Source organism: Sorex araneus, chromosome 1 (assembly GCF_027595985.1).
Source record: "Sorex araneus isolate mSorAra2 chromosome 1, mSorAra2.pri, whole genome shotgun sequence".
Lineage (NCBI taxonomy): Eukaryota > Metazoa > Chordata > Mammalia > Eulipotyphla > Soricidae > Sorex > Sorex araneus.
In genome coordinates this window covers 228,477,143-228,503,100 of record NC_073302.1, presented here as the reverse complement: position 1 = coordinate 228,503,100, position 25,958 = coordinate 228,477,143, and the positions used below count along the sequence as shown (strand labels likewise).

The window sequence follows — 25,958 nt, the reverse complement described above, 5'->3', positions numbered from 1 at the left end:
CTGGGAAAACCAGCATGTGAAAGAGTGAGTGAAAAATGCCACAAAACCTATCTTTGGAAAAGGGAACTCTTGGTGTCTGAGGTCTCCATCTGACAAGTACAGAGCACTGCCTCAGCCAGCCCTGAGTGCAGGGTTCCTACAGGGACAGCAGAGGGCTCTCTTGATGAAAAACCCTTAAGATCCACGGAGATGTTGGAATCCTCTGCTATCATAAATATATATCTGTATATATATGCATATATATACATATATATACACATACAAACACATATATATACACATATATATCGTTATATATATGCTGATTAAAACAACTTTGTTATTTAAAATAGTTGGGCTGGAGCAATAGCATAGCAGGAAGGGCATTTGCTTTGCACACGGCCAAACTGGGGTTCATTCCTCCACCCCTCTCGGAGAGCCCGGCAAGCCTTGTCTGCACGGCAGAGCCTGGCAAGCTACCAGTGGTGTATTTGATATGCCAAAGACAATAACAACAAGTCTCACAATGGAGACATTACTGGTGCCCACTCGAGCAAATCGATGAGCAACGGGATGGCAGTGATACAGATTTAAAATAGTAAAAACAGTTATTAAAAGTTATTTGTTATTGTTAACAATGTAACAAACTGAAAAACAAAATGAATCAATAACAAACTGAAGTGGGCTTTGGAGCCAGAGCAGTAGTCCAGCAGATAGAACATTTGCCTTGCATGTAGCCAAGTTGCATTTGATCTCTGGCACCCATATGGTCCTTGAGCCTATCAGGAGTTATCTCTGAGCAGAGAACCAAGAATAATCCCTGAGCACTGCTTGGTGTGCCCCCGCCCCCCCGCCAAAAAAAATCCCTCCAAACAAAAACCCAACAACTGTAGTAGGTTTTAACACCATGAACATGACAAAGCTTACACTGCTTACACTGGCCATAGCTGGGAGAGCGTTTTAGGGTCACAGGGATTGGTATTATGAGGCCTTACCAAGTCATGTCACATGATTCCACCAAAGCCGGACCTGGACTCAGGGGATGTAAGAAGGTGTTGCCTTCCCAGGCTGTGCAGTGAGAGTCGTTTTCCAAGAGAAGGAACGCTTGAGATTTGAATCTGTAGACCCCACCCCCCTCTCTGCCCCTTGCTTCAGCATGGAGAGCTCAGAATAGAACTGTAGTCACACTCTGCCTTTGATTTTATTACTTTATTTTTTCCAAACTTTTTTTTTTAATGTGGGTACGGCAGAAAACCTGGCTTCTTTCTCTCCACTAGGCCATTTGAGGCATGGGATGAGGGTGTTAATGAAGTCTTTGAGGGCTGAGACCCCAGGTATTCAGTTCTTCTCGTGATGGCACCTCGGACAACAGCAGCTGACTTCTTGATTTCGGCGGTTGTGGGGCCTGTTGCTTGTGATTCTCCTGGGGCCTGCTGATGGTTGGGGCATCTCAGCCTGATCCTGGGTACCATCTTCCAGGCCAACCCTCAGACTCTTCTTCACGGCAGCACACAAGTGTTCTGGGGTGATGCGTGATCGACTATCCTTTTCGGCCTCTTGGCCCGCCAGCTCTAGGAGGTTGGCTGTCAGGTACTCAAGGACACCAGCAAGAAAAACAGGTGTGGATGAACTTAGGCGGTTCACATTTTGACTCTCTCGAAGTAGACGATCCACACGGCTCACCGGAAACTGAAGCTGGGCTCTTGTGGAACGGGAAATGGCCCGTTTCCTAGGTTTATGTGAAAATGGGCACCCTTTCTTCCCAGTCATGATGGTCCCTGGGTTTCAGCCCTTTAACAGGGCTCAACTGTCCTACTGAGTGTCTCAAGACATTATGTCCCCCCATCCTCATTAGCCGCGCAGCTGCCTTTGTGACATGTCAGGCTTTGTGATGCCATTGCTGTCTACTGGGCCTAATCAGACCTGGAAATGGCCTGGAAATGCCTATCTCCCTGATAAGGTACCTTTTCAGGAATACTTTCTACTTTAATAGTCTAGCAAAAAGAAATGTGTTTCAGTGGAAATATTTAAGCAGAAATAATTTTTAATAAATATAAAATTTTTAGGACATAGCCCCAGGTTATCTGATTCTAGTTTTGCTTGAGTTGTCTTCAGATCTTATCATCTTTTGTAAGTTGTTGATCACTGATACCCATATTAAGTTATTTGTTTAATAGAGGTTCATTTATATCCCCTCACATTAGAATAAAACAAATTTGGCCTTAATTCACATATAAATATTTATATTTATTGAAAATTTGTCCCTTGATTTCTTTCGTGGACTGGTTATAATATCTGCCAATTGTCTAGTGAGTCAGATTCTTTTAATGTTTCCTTTATGAATGCTATGATTTTACTGCTTGATCATACCTTTTATAAATTTTGGAGTTCATATGGCCATAGCAGTAGATTCATGTGTCAGAGAAAAACTTCAAAGATAGAGTTAAATGACAGGAATCTCATTCTTTATTTTTTTACTGTCCCTTCACTGGTGTACATTTCTCACCACCAATGTCCCCAATTTCCCACTTACCACCCTTCTCCCCAATCCAAGCCCACTTTCTCTCCTTTTGGACATTATGGTTTGTAATAGAGGTACTGAAACATTATCATGTATATCTCTTTACCTACTTTCAGCACTCAGTTCTTGTCCAAAGTGATCATTTTCAACTATCATTATCATAGTGGTCCCTTTATGTTAACTGAACCACCCCCACCTCACTGTGGAAAGCTTTCAAACATGGATCAGTTCTCCTGTTTTTTCATATGCCACAAATAAGTGCCATTATTCTATGTCTGTCCCTTTCCTCTTACTTATTTCACGCAGCATAATACTCTTCATATCCATCCATTTATAAGAAAATTTCATAACTTCATTGTTTGTGGTACCACTGTATCACTGTCACCCGTTGTTCACTGATTTGCTCAAGTGGGCACCAGTAATGTCTCCATCGTGAGACTTGTTACTGTTTTTAGCATACGCCACTGGTAGCTTGCCAGGCTCTCCATGTAGGCGAGATACTCTCCATAGCTTGCTGGGCTCTCTGAGAGGGGTGGAAGAATTGAACTTGGGTCAGCCTCGTGAAAAGCAAACACCCCACCCACTGTACTATAGCTGCATAGTATTCCATAGTATAGTAGTACTACAGTTTCTTTATCCAGGCATCTGTTCTCGAGCATTAAGTTTGTTTCCAGATTCGGCTATTGTGAATAGTGCTGCAGTGAACATAGAAGTGCAGATGACTTTTCTACTGTGTGTTGTTATTGGGCCTTCAAGGTATATTCCCAGAATTGATATTGCTGGATCATATTAAAACCTTATTTCCTGTTTTTTGAGTAATGCCCATATTGTTTTCCATAAAGGCTGGACCATTTGGCATTTCTACTAATAATGAACAAGAGTCCCTTTCTTCCCACATCCACGCCAGCAAGAGTTGCTCTTGTTCTTTTTGGTGTGTGCTAGTCTCTGTCCCCTCAGGTGACATGTTTCCTACTGTAGACTAGCTCTCGTGTTCTTTGTTTTCATTGTCTTTAGGCATTCGTTAAACTTATGTTTCCTTATACTCTACATGTCAGTCTGTACCTATCTCTCACTAATTTCAATCAGCATACTTTACAAGAAGAGGCTTTCATTTCTTCACTTCATATACCCAGATCTTTGGTCAAAATTTAGTTGGCCAAAGGTCTGGGAATTTTTCTTTGGATACTCCACTCTTATTGATTGGTTAGAGAGTCTATTATTATTCTAGTACATGTTGTTTTGATTACTATAGCTTCATTGTGTAGTTTCAAATTGGGTAATGAGACACCTCCAGTTTTTTCTTATTTCTCAGTATGGTTTTGACTACTTGGACTGTTTTGTGATTCCATGTAGAATTTATTATTGATTGTTCTAAGTCTGTAAAGGATGTCATGGGAATTTGTATGAGGAATGTGTTGAATAATTTAAAGTAGGATATAATTTAAAAATGGCAAAATTTTAACAAATTAATATTGATTGGGTTCACTCAAGGATAAAGTTTTATTCATACAAAATTAATTTCATAATTTTTGTTCTCCTAATTATTTTTCTTGTTAATTATTGACTTAAATCTGGATATTTTGTTTTGGAAAACAAAAGCTTTGAATTTATTTTAGCTTTTAAAAAATTTGTGTGCAGGGGCTGGAGCAATAGCACAGCGGGTAGGGTGTTTGCCTTGCATGCAGCCAACCCGGGTTTGATTCCCAGCATCCCATATGGCCCTGTGCACTGCCAGGGGTGATTCCTGAGTGCAGAGCTAGGAGTAGCCCCTGTGCATCACCGGGTGTGACCCAAAAAGAAAAAAAATTGTGTGAATATTTTCATTTTAGAAAAGTGAGCCATAAGAAATAGCAAATACATTCTGTGTACTTGGAGGGGGACATTCTTGGAGGTTCTCAGGGCTTATTCCTGGTTCTGGGCTCAGGCATCATTCCGAGTGGTGGGGTTGGTATCCCAAACAGTGCTTGGGGTCAAAATGGATCAGCCTCTTTTGATGTTTTCTCTCCTATTCAGCATTAGTTTGACTAACTTCTGGATCCTGGATTTGGTTTGAGGCAGAGTGCAGGCTTTGCATGGCCAAGCCTGGGTACCTGATATTCGCAATGCAAAAATGATCAGTTTTTAGGAAGAATCAGGAAATGTCAGGCCTTGTGTGAAAATTGTCATTAACTGGGAGAGTTCTCCTAGCATCTGGTGGGTAGAACACTGAACTCTCCATGACAAACAACTCCCTAGAATAAAATACAAGAGTAATCAACAAATAATTGTGATGGTGTAGAAAATCCTTTATTACCTAGATGCCACTTAGTGTCATAGGCTCATAATTAAAAGTATGGGTGGTCCATGGTGAATCAATAAAAGAATTTAAAAAAATAAAAGTATGGGTGGTCAGAGAATAGAAACACTAAATCTGCGAAGGGAATCTTAACTTGGTCTTGAGGGAGAGGAGAGGAAGAGGGGCATAAACAGTATAAACAATAGCTAATATAATCATGTTCGACATCAGCAGGAATCACAAACTCCTCTTGGACTGTTGCAGTCCTCTGTTTTAAGTATGGTAAAAGAGGAGTCACTACTGGGGTGCTCAGGGAACCATGACTACAAGGCATACTTGGACATATGTCACATGCCTGGCCTTCACTCTTTATTTCTTTTTTTTTGTATTTTAGGGTAAACTAAAATACAAAAGACACTTACTTCTGGCTCTGTGTTCAGGGATCACTCCTGGCAGTGCTCAAGGGATCAGATGCAATTCTGGGGATGGAACCTTGGTCATCTGCATTCTAGACAAGTGCCTTAATGTTTGTACTATTTCATAGGATTGTGTACTGAGTTTTAAAAACATTACTGTGGGACTGAAATAATGAACAGTGGGTAAGATTGTACCTTGCATGGACCTGACCTGGTTTCAAATCCCTGCCATCTCATATTGTCGCTCATGCATTGCTAGAACTAATTCCTGAGTGCAGAGCCAGAAGTGACCCCTGAGCATCACTGGATGAGACCCCAAATCTAAACAAAACAAAACAAATAAAAGCACTGCCAGTATTATTTTCAGGGCTGAGAATTTGTTTCAGGCATAGTGGGAAGACATTAAAATTATTTGTAAAATATAATCTCACTAGAAAATGAGATTTTCTTTATTCAGTCAAAATAGTAGACAAAGCTTAATTTAGCTCACAGATGGCCAATTTCATTTACCTTATTTGTGTGAAAAAATAACTGCAGGTGCAGAAAGGGAGGGGACCTTGTATGTAACTGGCTTCAAGTGTGCTGGGGCCGTAAGGCCCAGTCGTGTTGGGGCTTGCATTTACTCTCCTCTTCTCTGGCTTTATTCATATAAGGGCCTACTAGCTGTAAAGAACAGAAAACACAAAGGGCAACATCAGGCTCTGAAGAGGAGTTTGAAGAGCCTGAATCAGGAGCCTCTGTGTCTGCATCCTCCTGTGACCACTGCAAAATCTACCCACAAAGTTGTAATAATCACAAAAATCTACCACCAGCCCTGCCACGCATGGTTTTTGGGAGAGCTCTCAGACTGGGGTCAGCTATACACACTTGCCAAAAAGAAACTCCACGTTAGAGTGATTAGCTGCAGTAGGAAAGAGACTTATTTTATTTTATTTTATTTTATTTTTTAAATAAATTTATTTATTTTTAATTAATGAATCACCATGAGGGTACAGTTACGGATTTATACACATCTGTGCTTATGCTTCCCCCATACAAAGTTCGGGAACCCATCCCTTCACCAGTGCCCATACTCCACCACCAGTAAACCCAGCATCCCTCCCATCCTCCCCAATCCCATCTCCCCCCACCCCACCCTGTCACTGTGGCAGGGCATTCCCTTCTGTTCTCTCCCTCTAATTAGCTATTGTGGTTTGCAATAAAGGTGTTGAGTGGCCACTCATTAAGAATTTCATTTCACCTACCAAATTCCTTAGTTCTGTAATTTCTGATTGTAATTTCCACATTTCTAGTCTCATACTATATTGTGCTTTATTGACCACTTATCAATTCTTTCCTTGAGTTTATTAAACATCCTCCACATTTCCCCTCTAGATTCGTTATGTGAGAAGTTGTATAGATGGTAAGTATTGACTGAGTTTTCAGGGAGACTCGGTTCATTCACCAAGTGAGGTGGATTACTATGCTATTTTCCCACTGAGTCTGTTTCAGGTCCCTGAATATGTTTCCACAGTCCAACTGTGCTCACTGTATGTTACAAATGGGGTGCACAGATCCATTAGCAGCCACACACTCCTGTGTGAGTCTTAAAAGGGCAGGGATTTCCATATTGCTATCAAATATTATATTGAAAGTTTTTTTTTTTGCCAAACAGTGCTCCTATTGCTCTGGGGAGTTAGTAGGGTTGGAACAATGCAGCGAGGCTGCAGGCAGGTGTTGAAGCAGTTTACCTCTATTTATCTCGTTGTGTGTATAGATAAATTTATCTCCACAATAAATTTAAAAACAATAAATTTAAAAACTATGTGGGCTAGAAAGATGCATAGTAAGGGAACAATAAGTGGTAAAAATAATTTAAAATGAATATTTTGTCTATAGAACTGAGCTTTCATAAGATAGGATTCTGGGAGGGACCCTTGGGATACTGGTGGAGGGAAGTGGGCTCTCTGGTGATAGGCATGGTGTTGCAATGATGTATGCATGAATGACGAATGAAAAGCATAATTAACAGAGTTGTAAATACTAGTACCTCAATAAAAATTGTTAAGAAATACAAGTGTTGGGAGATGTGTGCTGAAAGTAGATAAAGGACCAAACATGATAGCCTTTCAGTATCTATATTGCAAACCATAATGACCAAAAGTAGAGAGAGAGTATGGAGGAAATTGTCTGCCATAGAGGAAGGGGGAGGGCTGGGATGGAGAGGGAAGCTGGGGACGTTGGTGGTGGAAAATGTGCACTGCTGGAGGGATGGGTGTTCAATCATTGTATGACTGAAACTCAAACTTTGAAAGCTTTGTAACTGTATCACACGGTGATTCAATAATAATAAAAAGAAATAAAAGTGTTTCTAAAAGCCAAAACATAGGTGCAGATACTATAAGTTCTACCAATTCTTCAAAAATGTACATATTACCCATTCTTCTAAAAACTATTTCAAAAAATTGAAATAAAACAGTTATTCTTTTAAAAAGTCTATATGAGGTCAATATTATCCTGATAGCAAAACTAAAGCTATATACAAAAAAGACAGCACAATAAAGAAAACTATAGATCAGTATCTAATAAGTGCTAATTGCATATTTATTTTCAATAAAATCTTTGCAAACAAAATAGAAAAGTACATTAAGTGGTTGTCACATTATGACCAAGTGGGGTTTATTCTAGAGATACAGGACAGTTCAACATAGAGAAATTAATATAATATTCCACATAAACAAAAGGAAAATTAAAGCGTATAGGTACTAAAGATATTGTTAAAAGGGTTAGAATGCATGCATTGCATGCACAGGCTTCAAGGAGGCCAGAACCACTGTGAGGTCACTGGTAACATCCATGCACTACTGTGTGGCCATGGTGACTTCCTGTACCTGTGCCCCAACAGGACTGCATCCCTGGGCCAGAGTACTGAACCACTCAGGCCTTCATTTATGAGCCTAGTATTGCCAGCAGTAGCATCTGCACTCCTAAGCACTGAATGGTAGCTCCCCAAACCCAATAAAACATACATGATATAAATATGTGCAGAGGAAGCATTTGACAAGATTCAGCATCTGTTTATAATGTTGAGAAAAACTTAACAAAGTGAGGGTAGAAGAATTGTACTCCTACAAAGTAAAGGCCATAGCCAACAAACTTAGTTAACATACTCCAGGGCAGGAAACTCAAAGCTTTGTCTCTAAGATCAGTCATCTGGCAAAAATGAGGACTCCAAGCACCATAATTTAACATGATATTGGAAGTCCTAGTCATGGTAACTAGATGATGAAAAGGATCCAAATTGGAAAAAAAAGTTAATTAGCATTTAACATTTTGCAGATGATAAGATAATTTACATAGAAAATCCCAAATATTTCACTAAAAATATAAAAGTAATAAATCAGGGCAGAAAAGGATAGTAAAGTAAATATATATGTGATATATATAATATCATACGTGTAGAAATAAGAGTACTAAGATTTATATAACATAAAACTTCTTGAATAGCCAAAGAAATCCTTGAACAAAAAGAATATGGAAGGCATTGTGTTCCCTAATTTTAAACTATACTATGAAGCAATACTAATCAAAACAAACAGTGTGTTGGGGTGGGAGAGATAGTATAGTGGGTAAGGAGCTGGCCTTGGCCTTGTATACGATCCCCAAAGCCCTACTAGGAGTGGTCCCTGAGCACAGAGTCAAAGAGTCAAGTGTAAATTCTGAGCACAACCACGTGTGGCCCAACCTTTTCCCTGTCCTTTGCCCAAAGCAGCAACAATGAAGTAACGACACAGTGTGACAGTAGAATAAAAGTAGACAGCAGGCCAACGGAGTAGAATTGAGATCCCAGAAACAATCACTTAGATATACAGACAGTTAGTTTATGACAAATGAGCCAAGTGCATTAAGTAGAGAAGGGAAAGTCTTTTCCCAAATGATGCTGGGAAAACTGGATAGACATGCAGAAGAATAAAATTGGACCACTGTCTTATACTAAATACAAAGTTAACAAAAATGGATTAAAGATTTAGATCTTTATATAAAGGTTTATATCCATAAATTATTTTGAAGAAAGAATGTACAAAAATACTTCATAATGTTGGTTTCAGTGATGCCTTCTGAAATTTAACCCACTGTCAAGGAAAACAACAATATGGGACTACATCAAACAAAATATCTGCAACTATAAAATGATGAGTCTAATAATATTTAAAGTATAATACCACAATAAAAAAGGCAAAACAAATGAAGATAAATGTGAGTGATATTATAAACAAGTTACCTAAGAAATTTAATGTAAAAAAGTTTTTGCACTTTGAAAGAAATTATCATTAAGACATAAAGACATCATACTGATAGAAGAAAATATTCGCACAGCAATGACAAGGGGCTAATAGACAAGATATATAAAATACTCACAAAACTCAACAACAAAAAACAAATAGCAGTTGCTGCCCACGAACGGCTGCTGTGGCTCCTGAACGGCCATGATCCCAGAGACACACAAAACAATCTTGGAATCCAGTAGCTTTTGGCAGAAATGCTCCTGGACTGTGAATTAAACTAAGGCCCCATGCCACCCTGGGGTGGGAAAGGGCGTTGTCCCTTATGCCTTCTTCCCTTGGCATCAGCATGGTGACCGACATCTTTCAGAGCCTATTGGACAGAGAGGTACAAGCTTGCAGTGATGAGACATGTGGGGCCTCTTGGGATGGGGAGTGGAACCGGTCCCTCTCCCTGCCCTGACGAGAACCTGAGTTGCTATCCTTGAATGGCTCCTCCGGCTCCTGATCGGCCATGATCCCAGAGGCACACAAACCAATCTTGGAACCCAGTGGCTTTTAGCAGAAATCTCTCCGGACTTAATTACTAAAATACCAGAAATCCCAAATTGTGTGGCTGCTAGCAGACACATGACATCATGTGCTCTTCATTATCAGCAATAGAAAACAAATTATCTAACGATGCCTTTTTGGCAGGTCTGATTGTTGGGGGAAAACTCCAAATAATAATGGTGAGTCTTCTGTCAAAAAATTGAATGTAATCAAAGTAGAGAGTAAAGTGGAAATCATCTGCCACACAGGCAGGAGGAGGGATGGGATGGGGGGGTAGAACATGTGCAATGGTGAAGGGATGAGCGTTCGATCATTGTATGACCAAGACTTAAACCTGAAATCTTTGAAACTGTTCTCACAGTGATTCAATTAAAGAAACAAACAAGCAAACAAATAGCCTATCAAAAAATGGGGAATAGAGATAGAAAAGACACAGATATGGCCAAAAGGCACTTGAAAACATTCTAATAAAATGCAAAACAATAGTACTGTGAGCTATCTCCTCAGACCAGTGCTGGTGGGGAAGTAGAGAAAAAGGTGGCCTTTATACACTGATGGTGATAATGTAAACAGGTTTAGCCTTTATGGAAAATGGCATAGAGATTTCTGTAGCACTGTAGTACTGTCATCCCATTGTTCATCGATTTGCTCGAGTGAGCACCAGTAACGTCTCCATTGTGAGACTTGTTACTGTTTTTGCTCTATCAAATACGCCATGGGTGGCTTGTCAGGCTCTGCCACTCGGGAGCGATTTATTTAAAAAAAACTATCACATGATCTAGTGACTTAATAGCTAAATCGAACTGTTAAAAAAAACTTTATTTTTCTTTAGTTTTTTGGGTCACATCTGGAGATTTGAAGGGGTTACTCCTGACTCCACACTTGGGAATTACTCCTGACGGTGCCCGGGTGACCATATTGGATGTTGGAAATCGAACCAGGTCGTCCACGTGAAAGGCAAACACCCTCCCCACTGTGCTACCACTCTGGTCCGCTAAGCAGCTAATCTAGGAATACAGCAACACTAATTTTAAATAACTATGTTCAACTATGTTTATTGTAGGGTTATTTACTATATCCAAGACTTGGAAACAACTTGAGTACCTAATGATAGGCGAGTGGATGCAGATGTGGTCTATATACAGAAATGAAACACCATTCAGCTATAAGAAAAGTGAAATACTGCTTTTTGCTACAGGATGGATGTAATTTAAGGGTGTCATGCCAAATAAAATAAGTAGAAGATGAAAGATACCAGGTTACCTTACTTGTATGTGGTATATGTAAACAAAGCAAGAGAACAGACAACAGTCAGTGAGACCCAATCTTTAGACTGACCACAGGACTGAGAGTACCAAAGGGGGATGGAGGGGGCAGGAAGGTGTTGAAGGAATATTGGCACTTTGGTGTGGTATGGAAAGACTATACTCTAGTGATTATGTATATATATGCAAACCCTCATTACAAAAATAAGAATATGGGACATGGCATAAAGGAGCCAAGTAAATGTCTGGCAGGTGGGAGGCCCCCGGTTTGATAACCAGGACCACATAACCCTGGCAGCCCAGCACCTTTGGATTTTGCAGACATTCAGCAGAATGCTTTGGTGGTTTCTGGAATTTCCAGACCTGAGAAATGAACCACTGGGAATCTCAATGAGATTGGCTTCTACTCCATACAATCCTCTGCACCTGTATGCTGTATATTCTATGAAAAATATATTAAAGAAGGTATTCCTTATTAAGATGAGTAAAAATAGACTTCACCCAATATAAAATAAGAACTTTCTATGGATTGGATTCACTCTTCTCTTTGCAAAATTCAGAGAAAGCAAGCAGTTCACAAAGCACCTATTTCTGGTTTGATATACAATTTGGGGCTCCTCACATCTTAAATGTTTTCAGTATTTTTAAAGGTACTTTTCTAAATAGCTGATAATAAAGTGTTTGTAAAGCAAGAGATGATTTGGGGGGAGCTCTAAAATTCCCTGAGGAACTAAGCTTCCGTTGTTATTTTCTAAATGGAATGAGAGTTTGCCTGATCTGGCTGTGAGTTTCAAATCAGAAGTAGATTTACTACACAAAGTCACTTTTGTGTATGATCTTTGGGTTAAGAAGCAAATTCCTCACTTTGAAAGCACAATCAAATGCCTGCCTTTGGAGAAATAGAGAAAAAAATCTGGTGGAATTGGTAAACACCCTTGTCCCAAAGTGACTTAGTTTGTGGAACAGAACTTGATCCATAATTAAGTGGAACCAATGTGAGTTGATTGGGTTAGGTAGTCTTTGGCTCACAGAAAATCTTAAGCATGTGAGCAGAATGGTGACCCCTGGCAGCAATGAAGCCAGGAAAATAATGTGCCAATTACCGGGAAAACAAAACAGCCAGCAGTTTCTACACATCCATCAGGAGATATGAAAAACAGAGTGTGATAAAATGTAGTACATTTTTGCTGCTCAATAAATGTATAATAGTAATAATCATCACTCTTTTTATTAGATACTGTGCATTTATGAGCAAGCTAGGTGGTCTCTTTGGGTCTCTGCCAAAATCTAATGGAGCCTTCATAATTGTTCAGGTTTCTTTTTAAGGATTTTCTCTCCTCTCTACAAAATCTGAGTAACAACAAACCTTCCCAGAGTGAAGAGAAAGTGAAGGTGGCAACATTTATTTTCTCTAAGGGGCAATCTACCACTGCCTTCCCCAAGCCAAAGACATTCTTCTGAAAATCATTGTGTTCTGTAACACAATTTGAACAGAATAGAATCATTCACATAAAAAGATAAAATGCTAGCCTTTTGTTTGAAAACTGTGTCAACACTCATTGGCCTAAAATACTGTATGTTTGCTTATTTATTGATAACAGGGAAACTAGATCTGGGCACAAAAACATCAGACTATTGATCGAAGGCAAAGTTTAAATTATAGCAGAAGGCTAATGCATATAAAATGCCTTGAGTGGCTGAGGAAAGTTTTGGAAAGTAGTCTCAAGTGTTGTTTTATAGAATGTGAAAATGTTTCCCCTTGTATTCAGCAGACTGCTATAGAGGTGTAATCTTGTACCCTGAACACCAGTCATGGTTAGGAGAGGTGGATTAATTTTTTAGGCATATTGCCGACTTTTCAGACATAATCAAAACTGGAACATAGACTAATGAGACAAGAACATTCAATCAATCAGTCAACAAGTCTGTATTGAGGATGGGAGATTGATGTGTTCATTGTTGGGAGTTGGATACTGATGAGCAGGACAATGAGCCCACACTTGTGAACTCAGACATGTGTGCGGTGCTGTGATGTAGAGCCTACTGAGAAAAAATGATGTATGTTTGGAGGGTGAACAAAATAGAAAGGAGTAAGAAATAAATATTATTTATGTCAGGAACATATTGGTGAAATGAGACTCACTGATGGCATTAAAGTAAGTAGAGAACTGTTATCTTATGGACAGTGGTGACCATCTCCACCTAGGGGAATATTGCAGGTACCAATTAGCTGCTCAGAAAGAACTCTAAAATTGAAGACAAGAAGGCTGTAAAGTTTCAGCAGGAACTGAAACCCAAAGCTAAAAAGAAGAAAAAGCGATGAGATAAATTAGGAATATGGAGTCTTCCTTGAACATGCTTATGAATGATCTTTAACCCGAATAACTACTAGTATACCAAGAGAAACACAAAGTCCTAAAGTATGCAGTTCTGTATATCTAGAGAAGAAATATATCTTGTGTGTAACTGTAGGTAGAGAAGAAGGCTTACAGACTGAACCTTTTTCTTACCTCTGAGTTAGAGCAATGTAACAGCCATGGAAAGGGGCTCTCATCAACGCTATATACATTATATATGCATATATGTACAATCCTCCAAACTCAAAGCAGGTGTGCATATAACATATTTTATATGTTTGTTTTTTTCTTTCACAATGTATGTTCAAGATATATTATATATTCTTTTTTTTTTTTTGCTTTTTGGGTCACACCCAGCGATGCACAGGGGTTACTCCTGGCTTTTCACTCAGGAATTACTTCTGGCAGTGCTTGGGGGACCATATTGGATGCCGGGGATCGAACCCAGGTCGGTCGTATGCAAGGCAAACGCCCTACCCGCTGTGCTATCGCTCTGGCCCCGATATATTATATATTCTAAAGGAGATATGTTTGAGATGTTCTTAGAATGATCTCATCTATTGAAAGTTATACAGGTATGAAGAGAGCAGGTAGGTTAGACTCGGAATGTAATTTGTAAAGGTTTATTAGCAGAAGTTAATTTCAGAGCTCATAAAGCTATTTTACCTCTTCTCTTTGCCTCTTGCTCTTTGTTTTACTCTTAGATTAGTGCTTGACATGACTGTAGGTGCGTTTAACTAGTCTTATATAGAGTTGAATCCCTGGCATCTGGCACAGGGCCTAGCAGGAATGCAACCCATATTTATTGGCCCAAACTGAGTGATGAAATAAAGCCTCATCAAGGAGATCTACACTTTTTAAACAGTGAATATGGCAAGGTTTCCTGTGGAATTCCAGGGTACATCTTTACTTTCTTAGAGCCCCCAATGCTGGCAGTTATAAGAGGGAGTTCATGATGAATTGTACAAGTCTAAAGGATGTTCCTTAAGGTGTTGGCTATAAGAGTGAAAAATTGCTGACAATCCAAATATCTACCAGTAGGGGAAAAATGCTGAATTATATTACATTGACATTCAGTTATGGAAAATGAAAGTCTTGGAAAAAACCCACGTAAGTCTGCAAAGACAGACACAGATGTATTTCCATTTAAAGAAATGACCCACACATATTTCATAGATACTAGAGAGAGATTGGGGAAAATTATATATTGACTTCCTATGTGGCTAGATTTTGAATGTTTTACAACAAGCTTATATTATTTTTATTTATTTGTTATTTTATTGAATCACCATGTGGAAAGTTACAAAGTCCTCAGGCTTATGTCTCTGTTATACAATGCTCAAACACCCATCCTTTCACCAGTGCCCATATTCCACCACCAAAATAAAACCCAATAAAACCCAGTATACATCCCACCCCCCACTCCCCAACCACCCCCCCTGCATAACTGATAAATTTCACTTCCTTTTCTGTTTACCTTGATTACATTACATATTTCAACACAAAACTCACTATTGTACAACAAGCTTATATTATTTTTAACATAATGTATTATGTGTATATACATAGAAGAGGAAAGACATTTTCCTCATGAAAACTATTTTGCTTTAGTACTTAAATGAATATGAGTGAATAGATCCTTAATTGTTTATTAATTTATTATAATTTATCAATTGATTTATCCTGGGATAGAATCAATCCTTTATTAAGAAAATTACATTTATGAGGCTGGAGAGATAGTACAGTGGGGACTTGCCTTGTACATGACCAACCCAGGTTCCATCCCCAGTATAAGATGTCTCTCCTGGAATTCTAAAATTTTAAATAATTGGGGTCTGGAGACATCTCTGGAGTGAGCAGTTCTGTGGTTCTAAGATTCAGTTGTGAGTCTCTGGATCATTGCTGTTAATGTGCTTAAATGGCACCCAGAGGCAGTTTGTGGCCATGATAGCCAGGACCCTGAAAGGGTGGGAAGATGGGAAGGAGTGACCTGTCCCCTATCCCTTGAGGCCTGGAGTTTTCAGTCACTGGTCTGGAGTACCTGGGTTTTTCATTGTGTTCTGGAGGTCTGCAGTTGCCAGGATTCATATGGGGCAGGTGGAAGGATGACGCCTACTCCCATATGATGCACCTGGTGAAATTGACCTGGCAATTTCATGTCCGGAACATCTCTGGGTGAGCTGCTCTGTTGAGATTCATTTGTGAGTCTCCGGATCATGGCATCATTTGTCTGTATTTTGAAGGTTGGTATCTGATAACCTCTAGTGAGAGGTCAGAGTAAATGTTGCCTCCCATAGGGCTAAGTAGCTGGCAGAATTTACAAGCCACGCAGGACTTAGGGGTACCCAGTGGCATCCAAGTGGCGTCCCAAGGAGCTAAAGAAGCACTTAGCCATTTAAGGTTGGGTGCTGTGACTGGGCTTTGAACTTTGGAAATTTGGTTAGAAGGAAAGAGCCACAGTGCTAACCCCTTCAAGTCAGAGTCTCAGCCTATTTTCTTGCCCCGCAAAGGGGAGTCCCTTGGATTGTTGGGTTGTAGGGAAACCAACAACAAGATTGTTGTCTGTCTAGGGCACTGGCAAACACTTTCTCAGGAGAGAAAAACCCTATACCCTGTATCAATACATGGCTAGAGAATAGTCTCACTGATTTCAGTTGAGACAGTATGGCTAGAGAAGCCTGTTCCCCAGAGCCACCACCAACAAGCCATCTGCAAAAGCATTAGCTATAAAACCCTCCCCTTGACCTTGGGACTCTCTCCTCACTATGTTGGAAAGTCAGGGAGTCTTTTCTTAGAGCACTCCATAACTGTTGCAGAAACTGTGACTGGGCAGAAAGGGAAACTACTGTGCCCAGATAGAGATGGACATCAAAGGAGTTCACCTTTAGGTGGATCCTCTCCACCCAGTGGAGTGATGTTAAGAAATTCCTGTCCAAAAAGGTGAAATTCAATGACAGGAACAAATGAGAAAAATAAAACCCTTCTTTACAAATCAACCTGGAGTTTTTGGAAATGGAGTACCAACCTGACAATGAATTTCAAATGGTTATTATAAAGAAAGTCAATGAGATACAGCAAATGTACACTAATACCAAACGGCATATTAATGAAATAAGAAAATAAATATGGGAGTAGATAAAATTCTAAACAAAAGTGATTAAAACTATAAAAAAACAACTATAAGTCTGAGTAGAGCTTAGATTTCGAGCAATGCTTATGGTCCGGAGCCTCACAGAAGTGATCCCTGAGCACAGATTCAGTAGTAAGTCCTGAACACTGTTGGCTGTGTCCCAAAATTCCACCCCACAAAAAAGCAAACACACCCTCCCCAAACCCCAACAAAACACAAATCCAGCTGGAGACACAGGATATGAAAAACACAAGGAACTGTAACAAAACCTTTCTACAACAAACAGGCTCAATCTCACAGGAGAAAGAATAAGTGAAATGTAAGATAAGATTCTAAACATAAGTAAAAAGAGTAATAAAATTTAGGAAAAATGATAACACCCTTAGAAAAACACTAGATTCTATTAGAAGAGAAACTATTAGGCTAATGGGAATATCAGAAGGTGAAGGAGACTAAGGAAAGAGCTACTAGAAATCCAGGAAGATGAGGTGCTTGGAGGCATCGTACAGCAGGCAGGGTGCTCGCCTTGCCTGTAGCTGACCAGGGTTCAATCCCTGGCACCACTTTTGGTCCTCCGAGACCACCAGGAATGATCTTTGAACTCAGAGCCAGAAGTAAGTCTGGAGCACTGCCAGGCATAGAGATTAACATTCCCCTCCTCCCTCTCCCCCACAAAAAAGCACAAAACACTGCAGGAGTCTGAAAGAATATCCACATTTCTAAATGCAAAACCCCCACCTTTTTACTGTTCAGTTGCAAAGAATAATTTGAATTTGAGTAGAGAAAATATGAAAGGCTGCTTGTAGTAAACTTGTAATATATTAAGGTGCCTTGATCATGCTCTCATCACATTTCTCAGCAGAACCCTTATAGGCTAGAATAGAATGAAATGACATATTCATGATTATGAAAGATAAAACCTCCAGCCAAGAGAATAATCAAACATGATGGAGAAATAAAGGTTTTTCTAGATAAACAAAAGTTAATGCAACTTACTACAATCAGGCAAGCAATCCAAATACATTGAAAAGAATCCATGTATAGGAAAAAACACAAAACTTTAAGCAGTGAGAAATAATGATGGTAGTAACATAGAATCCGAAATATAAACAAGAATAAAATAAGTGAATAATAAAACTTTAATGGGGAAAAAGAAAATTACAAAAATCTGTTTAGTCTAAAGATAAACTATCAACACTGGTATCAAAAAGACCAATTTAGACTAATATGGTTCTCACAGCAATATTGGCTCTCATAATTTTTTTTTATTACTTTGCAAGAAAAGTCGCAATTGGGGCTGGAGCGATAGCACAGTGGGTAGGGCGTTTGCCTTGCACGCAGCTGATCCAGGTTCAATTCCCAGCATCCCATATGGTCCCCTGAGCACCGCCAGGAGTAATTCCTGAGTACAGAGCCAGGAGTAACCCCTGTGCATTGCCAGGTGTGACCCAAAAAGCAAAAAAAAAAAAAAGTCTCAAATAATGAAACATTATGCCTGAAGAATGAAAAAAGGAGGGACAGGGCCGGAGTGATAGTATAGTGGGTAGGGCATTTGCCTTGCACACGGCCTACCTTGGTTCCATCCCCAGCCGTCCAGATGGACCCCCAAGCACTGCCAAGAGTAATTCCTGAGTGCAGAGAGAGCCAAGAGTAACTCCTGAGTATCACTGGGTGAGACCCAAAAACAATAAAACAGGAGGCACAAACAAAGCAAAAAGTCAGCAGGAGGAAGAAGATAATGAAAATTAGAGTGGAATTAAATGAGATAAAACCCAAAAAGATCAATGAAACCAAGCTGGTTTTTTTCTAAAGAATTAATAGCAGTATAAACTCACCAGACTCATTAGGAAAAAAAGTAAAAACTGATAAAAAAAAAAGTATCATAAGGAAAGAGACTAATTACAACTGCTACTGTACGAATACAAAAGCTCATATGAGGCTACTGGAAACATCCATAAACAAACTGAACGACCTAAAGGAATTTTTTAGAATGATGCAGTCTTTTAAAATACTTTAAATGTAAATTAATTATAGTTAAAACTATAATTTATCACGGTATCACTGTCACCCCATTGCTCATCTATTTGCTCGAGTGGGCACCAGTAACGTTTCCATTGTGAGACTTATTGTTACTGTTTTTGGTATATCGAATACGCCAGGGGTAGCTTGCCAGGCTCTGCTGTGTGGGTGAGATACTCTCGATAGCCTGTGGGGCTCTCCGAGAAGGACTGAGGAATCGAACCCGAGTCGGCGGCGTACAAGGCAAACGCCCTACCTGCCCACATGGTGATTTAATTAAAAAAATTAAAAAAAAATTTAAATTCTCTTTGTTTTGTTTTTGGTCCATAACCAGCAATACTCAGGGGTTATTTACTCCTGGCTCTGCACTCCTGGATCACTCTTGGTGGGCCCAGGGACCATATGGGATGCCAGAGATTGAACTTGGGCCAGACGTGTGCAAGGCAATGTCCTATCTGCTACTATACGATAGCTCCGCCTCATCAAACTTGCTAGTCAAATTAACTGTTGGACTTGGGAAATTGTAGCCAGCCGTGGCTGGAGATGCCTTGCCACATTTGGCACTATTCACCTAACTTCTTTGTTTACCATGTCAAAGGCTTTTCTTGCAGTTGGGAAAGTTTGGCTGTAGAATATAATGCACATGATTATTTTGACCTCTTTCTTAGTAGATAAGAAATTTGCAGGATAAGGGTTTTTTCTCCAAGTGTTTAAGATACATCTAAAGGTCACTGCAACTTTCTCTTGGGAAGTGTACCAAAGTGTTTTAAGTTAAAATCGGAGGCTTAGCTTGATTTTTAAAAATTTATTATTATATAGGTTTTCCCTTTTATTGTTTTTTCAGCTCATAATTTTGCTGCTTTGAAAACACACAGCGTACGGGGAAGATAGTTTACTGGGTTTATAGTATGGGTCACATGTGGGAGGCTGGAATTTGAGCCCCTGCACTGCATAGTCACCTGGAAGCAGTCCCTGGTAACTGCTAGGTGCAAATCAAAACAATTTAAATAAAAATATAAAGGGGCCAGAGTATATTTTAATTTAAAATTTAAGAAAATATTAAGGGACTGTGATTTACATAGTTATTCATACTTGAGTTTCAGGTGAGAATCATATAGTCTTAAAAGACTGAAAAGATAGATAGCTTTAGCAGATAACTACAATTGCAGAAGTCAAAAAATTAGTCAAGAGTATTCCTGAGAACAAAAGCCCTGGATGATTGCATCAGTGAATTCTACAATACTTGCAAAGCAGAACTAATACCTCTCTACTCAAACACTTCCAAAAGATCAAAGAAGGAGAATACTACTAAGCACACTCTTTAAATATTACTTTAAATATCAAACAGGAAAAGAATAACGAAGGATAAAGAAAGGTATATCTCTGAGAATACAGTTGCAAATTTTTTCAGTCAAATCTTGTCAAATTGAATGCAACAACACGTCAAGTGAGTCCTTCATCATGACCAAGTGGAAAACATCCCAGGGATATAGGCATGATACAAGATAGAAAACTAAGTTAATTTAATATACTAAGTTAACAAAAATAAAGATAAATGCATATAATCATATCAATAAATGGTGGAAATATCCACACCAATTTGTGGTAAAACATTCAGTAAAATGGGGCTAAACAGAACATAACTCAGCAGTGAAGCCATAAATGATACAGCTGCAGCTAACTTCTTACTCAATTGTGAGAAACAGAGGCTCTAAGATGTGGAGCCAGACAAGGTTGCTGATGACCACCAATTCTTCTTTGTTTTTTCTTGGAGGAGGTGGGATTGGTGCCATACCATGATTAGTAGGACTTACTTCTGGCTCTATGCTTAGGGATCGCTCCTGGCAGTGCTCAGGGGACCTTATGTGGTGTCAGGGATTGAACCCAGGTTGGCTGTGTGCAATGCAAGCACCTTACCTGCTGTACTAACTCTCTGGCTTTCATGACATATTTTCAATAAGTTTACACGGGAAATATATATAAAAGAATCCAAATTGGAAAAGAAGAAGACTATTCTATTTGTGGCATAAAAGATAATATATATGTTTATAACTATAAAGACTTAACACACAAGCATATTAGAATTAATAAAGTTGGTAAAGTGGCAGGATAAGAAATAAATACAAATTAATCTGTTGTATTTCTACATAGAGACAATGATCTGGAAGAGAGAGAAATTAAGTAAAGAATTTCATTTACATTTTTATCTGTACTGTAGCATTGTCTTCTGTTTCTTCATCGATTTGCTTGAGCAGGCACCAGTAACGTCTCCATTGTGAGACTTATTGCAACTGTTTTTGGCATATCGAATACGCCACGGGTAGCTTGCCAGGCTCTGCCGTGCAGGCACGATACTCTAGGTAGCTTGCTAGGCTCTCTGAGAGGGATGGAGGAATTGAACCTGGGTCGGCCGTGTGCAAGGCAAGTGCCCTACCCGCTGTGCTATCGCAATAGAAAATAAACGACCTAGCATCTGCCTGTGGCAGGCAGGCTTGAATAGTGGTGGGAAAATTCAAAAAAATGGTGGTGGGAAGGTGTAATGGTGGTGGGATTGGTGTTGAAATATTGAATATTATGTGAACAACTTTATGAAAATTGTTCATAAAGTTTCAAAGACTCAGCAGTGAATTCCAGAAGACAGCAGCTTGCCAGAGATTTCTCCTGACTCTGAGCCGATTTCACCAGGGCACCTCAGATGGAGCGGGTATCCACTGTCTGTCCAGTCCAAATGAACCCCCGGTGGCCACAAACTTCCAGAAGAAAAACCCAGGTATTAAAAAATGGTGTTGGTGGGCTGGAGCAATAGCACAGCGGGTAGGACATTTGCCTTGCACATGGCCGATCTGGGTTCAATTCCCAGCACCCCATATGGTCCCCCGAGCACTGACAGGAGTAATTCCTGGGTGCAGAGTCAGGAGTAACCCCTGAGCATCGCCGGTGTGACCCAAAAGCAAAAAAATCAGTGCTGGGAAAATTGGAAAATCACTTGTAAAAAAATGAAATCGAATCCCTATCTCATCACATACAAAAAGTAACTCAAGGTGGAACAAAGACCCAAAATCTGATTAGGGGCCAGAGAGAGACAGCGCAATTGGTAGAGTGTTTGTCTTGCATGAGGTCAATCCAGGTCTGATCCCATTACAGTTTTATCAGAAAAGATAAAACACTCAGGGACTAATTTAACTAAGGAAATGGAAGGATATACTAAAAACTATGACATTACTAAAATAAATAGAGCGTGACTCAAAGAAATGGAAAAACATCTGTGTTCATGAGTTAGAAAAATAGATATTAATAGTCTTACCTAAAGCCATCTATAAATTTATTACATTTTCCAATCCAAATATATATTTTCAGGTAAATACAGCAAACAATTCTAAAATGTGCATAGAACCACAAAAGGTTTTTAATAGCCAAAGCAATTCTCAAAGAGAAATACAAACATCATTCTCCCTGACTTTAAAGTATATTGTAAAAGAAAAGCAATTAAAACAGTATAATATCATAACAAAAAATGCACACAGAAAAAGGGGATGCATTATAGAGCAGAGAAGTAAACCTACTTACACATGATAATAAACCTACTTATACATGACAGAAGAGATTCGCTCATAAAATGGAGAAAGGAAATCTTCAAAAGTTGGTATTGTGGCTTAGTACTTACTGCCATGCCAAAAATGAAGTCAGATCACTCTTAAGATTAGACATAGAATTTACATAAAATTGAGTACTGACTTTGCTATTATATATCACTGTATCACTGTCATCCCATTGCTCATCGATTTTCTTGAGCGGGCACCAGTAACATCTCCATTGTGAGACTTGTTGTTACTGTTTCTGGCATATAGAATATGCCAAGGGTAGCTTGCCAGGCTCTGCCATGTGGGCAGGATACTCTCAGTAGCTTGCCAGGCTCTTGAGAGGGACAGAAGAATTGAACCCGGGTATGTAGATGATTCACTCAGCAGCAGCATCTTTACTCGACAGCTCTCATGTGAAACTATTTGCTGTAGTAGGAAGACGCCTTTGATAAATCAAGACAAATGAATTAATCAACCTTTATTTAAGAGGCACTACATAAATCTAGCTGACCATAATGCTGCTCGCCAGCTTAAATGAATAGCAACAACTCATGGTGTAAGAGACTGTGTAGGAACTGCAAAAGCTTTCTACAAGATATTCAAATGTGTTGAAGAGTCCACTTCTTCAGAAGGCCAGCATGGCAAAACTGCCTAGAGAGAGGGTAAGGATAAACATAGCTGCTCTTAAAAGCATTTTTAAGGATGAATCACCGCTGGCCAAGCAAGTGTAAACAAACATAAGCAAATGCTACTACACCAAACCAAGAAGCTTCTGCATCTCAAAAGAAGCAGTGACCAAAATATAGAGAGCCTAGGGAATGTGAAAGAATATCCAATACCCATATTACAAGGGATTAATATCCTGGATATACAAGACACTAGTAGAATTGTACAAAAAAAACCCTCCAAGCCAGGCGCACGGGCAAGAGACTCTGCGTCGCTCTCTTCTGGGAGCTTGGTTTTAAGTCTCTAAATGTTGGCTGTTGGAGGCCATTGGAGGGAAGCTGGAGCCCATTCCCTCTGAGGGGCCCTGGGAAAGATAGCCAGATGCAGAGGCAAGAGACCAGCAAGAATAGCGCATATCAAAAATACTGGGAATAGGGGGGCGTACCGGCGCCACTCTCCCCCGAGATGTGACCCGAGTGGCCATACGTGTGCGGCCTCTCCGTTGCTGGATGATCATGATCCTGGAGACCAGCTAAACTACTTTTGGTACCAGCAGCTTCTTGCAGAAATGTCTCTAGACTGTGAACTAAGCCACAGCCCCATGCAGCCCCAGGAGGGGAAAGGTTTTTCTCTCTCTGCTTTTCCTTTCCAGGGGGAAAGGCATGGCAACCGCCATCTTATAAAGACCACTAAAGAGAGGTATGAGCTTGCAATAATGCAATTTCTGGCAGAAATTTGCCTGGATTTAGTTACTAAAATAACAAAATACAGAAATCCAAAACCACGTGACCTCATATCTCTTCATTCTTAGCAATCGAAAACAAATTATCAAATGCTTCTTTTTCAGCAGGTCTGATTTTGGAGGTGGGGAACTCCAAACAATAATAGTGAGTTTTTTTGTGGAAATATTGAATTTAATCAAAGTAAAGAGAATGTAAAGTGAAAATTATCAGCTACACAGGCGGGAGGGGTGAGGATGGGAGGGAAGATATACTGGAGTTCTTGGTGGTGGAATATGTGCTCTGGTGAAGGGATGGATGTTTGACCATTGAGACTTAAGCCTGAATGATTTGTAACTTTCCACATGGTGATTCAATAAAAAATTAAAAAACAAACAAAAAAAAAACCACCTCCAACCCTGTAAAAAACTAAAGCATGCCGAGGGGCATGTGCACTCGCGGGCTCTCCTGGGGCTACTCTGTCCCACTGCCCGTGTTTGGTGCTCTGGAACCGCTGTGTATGGGCTGGATCGGGACGGCCGTTGGTCAAGGACAGGCGAAGGAAGAACGGGGACCAAGCTGGTTGCTGATTAGTTACCGTTTATTCAATCTTACATCTTTCTCATCTCCCGCACTCCTAGATCCACCCTCTCTCTGGATCTACTGCAGCCTGGATTCTCCCTCTTCACTAGGCTCTCCCCCTACTTGTCTCTCCTCACCTTGCCCTCTAGGCTATACACAGCCAGGTAGCAAAATCAACATAAGAAAGCCCTTCCTGAGGGCAGTGCATTCCAAAGCCCTTCCTGACTGCCTGCAGGTAAACTACCTCTTAAAGTTTTTCTTCTTTGTCCAAGAACTTATTCACATCTGAATACTAGTTATTTCTGTATGGACATAGCAAGAGATACATTGAGGCTTGCAAGGCAGCTCTCCTGGCAACATCTTGCCACAGACTCAGACTACAGCTCTCAGGTCAGATTAATCATTCCTAACCCTAGCAAGGTCCAAATCTAGTTATCACTATTTGAATCATGACAGCATTTGTCCATGACCAAGCTCTTAACTTACAGTTAAGCATTAAGCACTTTGGCCAGGTCCATCTTGATGCCAGGGTAGCACACAACTCACCGTTTGCCCTGAGTCCGTCTTGTCCCTTGTCGGGACCCTGCTTTTGGGGGTGTTAGGAAGTAAGGGCAGCTGAGGCTTAGGTCGAAAAAACAGATGCCCAGGAGGAAAATATTATGTAGAGTCAAATGACTCCCAGGTTACAAAAGCATAGCATTTGCTAAGTCTTCCTGTGTACATACAAAAAGGACATTGCTCTGAATAAATTATGCAAAGGACTCAAAGAGAAGAGAAAAACAGTATTTACAAGTCAGCAGAACACTAAGAAAGAAGCTACAAATAAACACAGAGGTATGGGAGCACTGTAACGGGAGTAACCCAATAAACTTAAACTACCTGAGGCTATGTTATCCTACACAACCCCATCAAAAATGGGGAGAAGAAATGAACAGAAGCTTCCTCAAAAACAGAAATACAAATGGCCAAAAGACATATGAAAAAATGCTCTACATTGCTAGTCATCATAGAGATGCAAATCAAAACAACAATGAGATATCATCTCACACCACAGAAACTGGCACACATTCAAAAGAACAAAAGCAATCAGTGTTGGTGTGGATGCGGGGAGAAAGAGATGCTTTTTTTACTGTTGGTGGGAATGCCTACTGGTCCAGCCTCTTTGGAAAACAATTTGGGCATTCCTTCAAAAACTAGAAGTTGAGCTTCCATATGACCCCGCAATACCATTTTTTGGAATATATCCTGAGGGTGCAAAAAAGCACAGTAGAAATGACACCTGCACCTGTATTGTTGCAGCATTGTTCAACAACCCCAGTGCCTGAGAACAGATGACTGGTTAAAGAAATTTTGGTACATCTACACAATGGGATACTATGCAGCTGTTAGGAAAGATAAGTCATGAAATTTTCTTATAAGTGGATGGTCATAGAGAGTATCATGCTAAGTGAAATGAGTCAGAAATAGAGGTTCAGACATAGAAGGACTGCACTCATTTGTGGAATATAAAATAACAAAGTATGAGAGTGACACCCAAAGACAGTAGACACAAGGGCCAGGATTATGCTCCATAGTTGGAAGCCTGTCTCATGAGCTGGGGGAGAAGGCAACTGAAATAGAGAAGGGATCACTAG

At 39.9% G+C, this 25,958-nt stretch overlaps 1 protein-coding gene across 1 annotated transcript; it reads right to left on the bottom strand.

Annotated features, from left to right (window-relative positions):
* Positions 1–1,317: 1,317 nt before the first annotated feature.
* LOC129402118 (histone H2A-Bbd type 1-like) lies at positions 1,318–1,749 on the bottom strand. Its single transcript, XM_055127239.1, has one exon. It carries the CDS (start codon positions 1,747–1,749, stop codon positions 1,318–1,320), a length of 432 nt encoding a protein of 143 aa, XP_054983214.1.
* Positions 1,750–25,958: the final 24,209 nt, after the last annotated feature.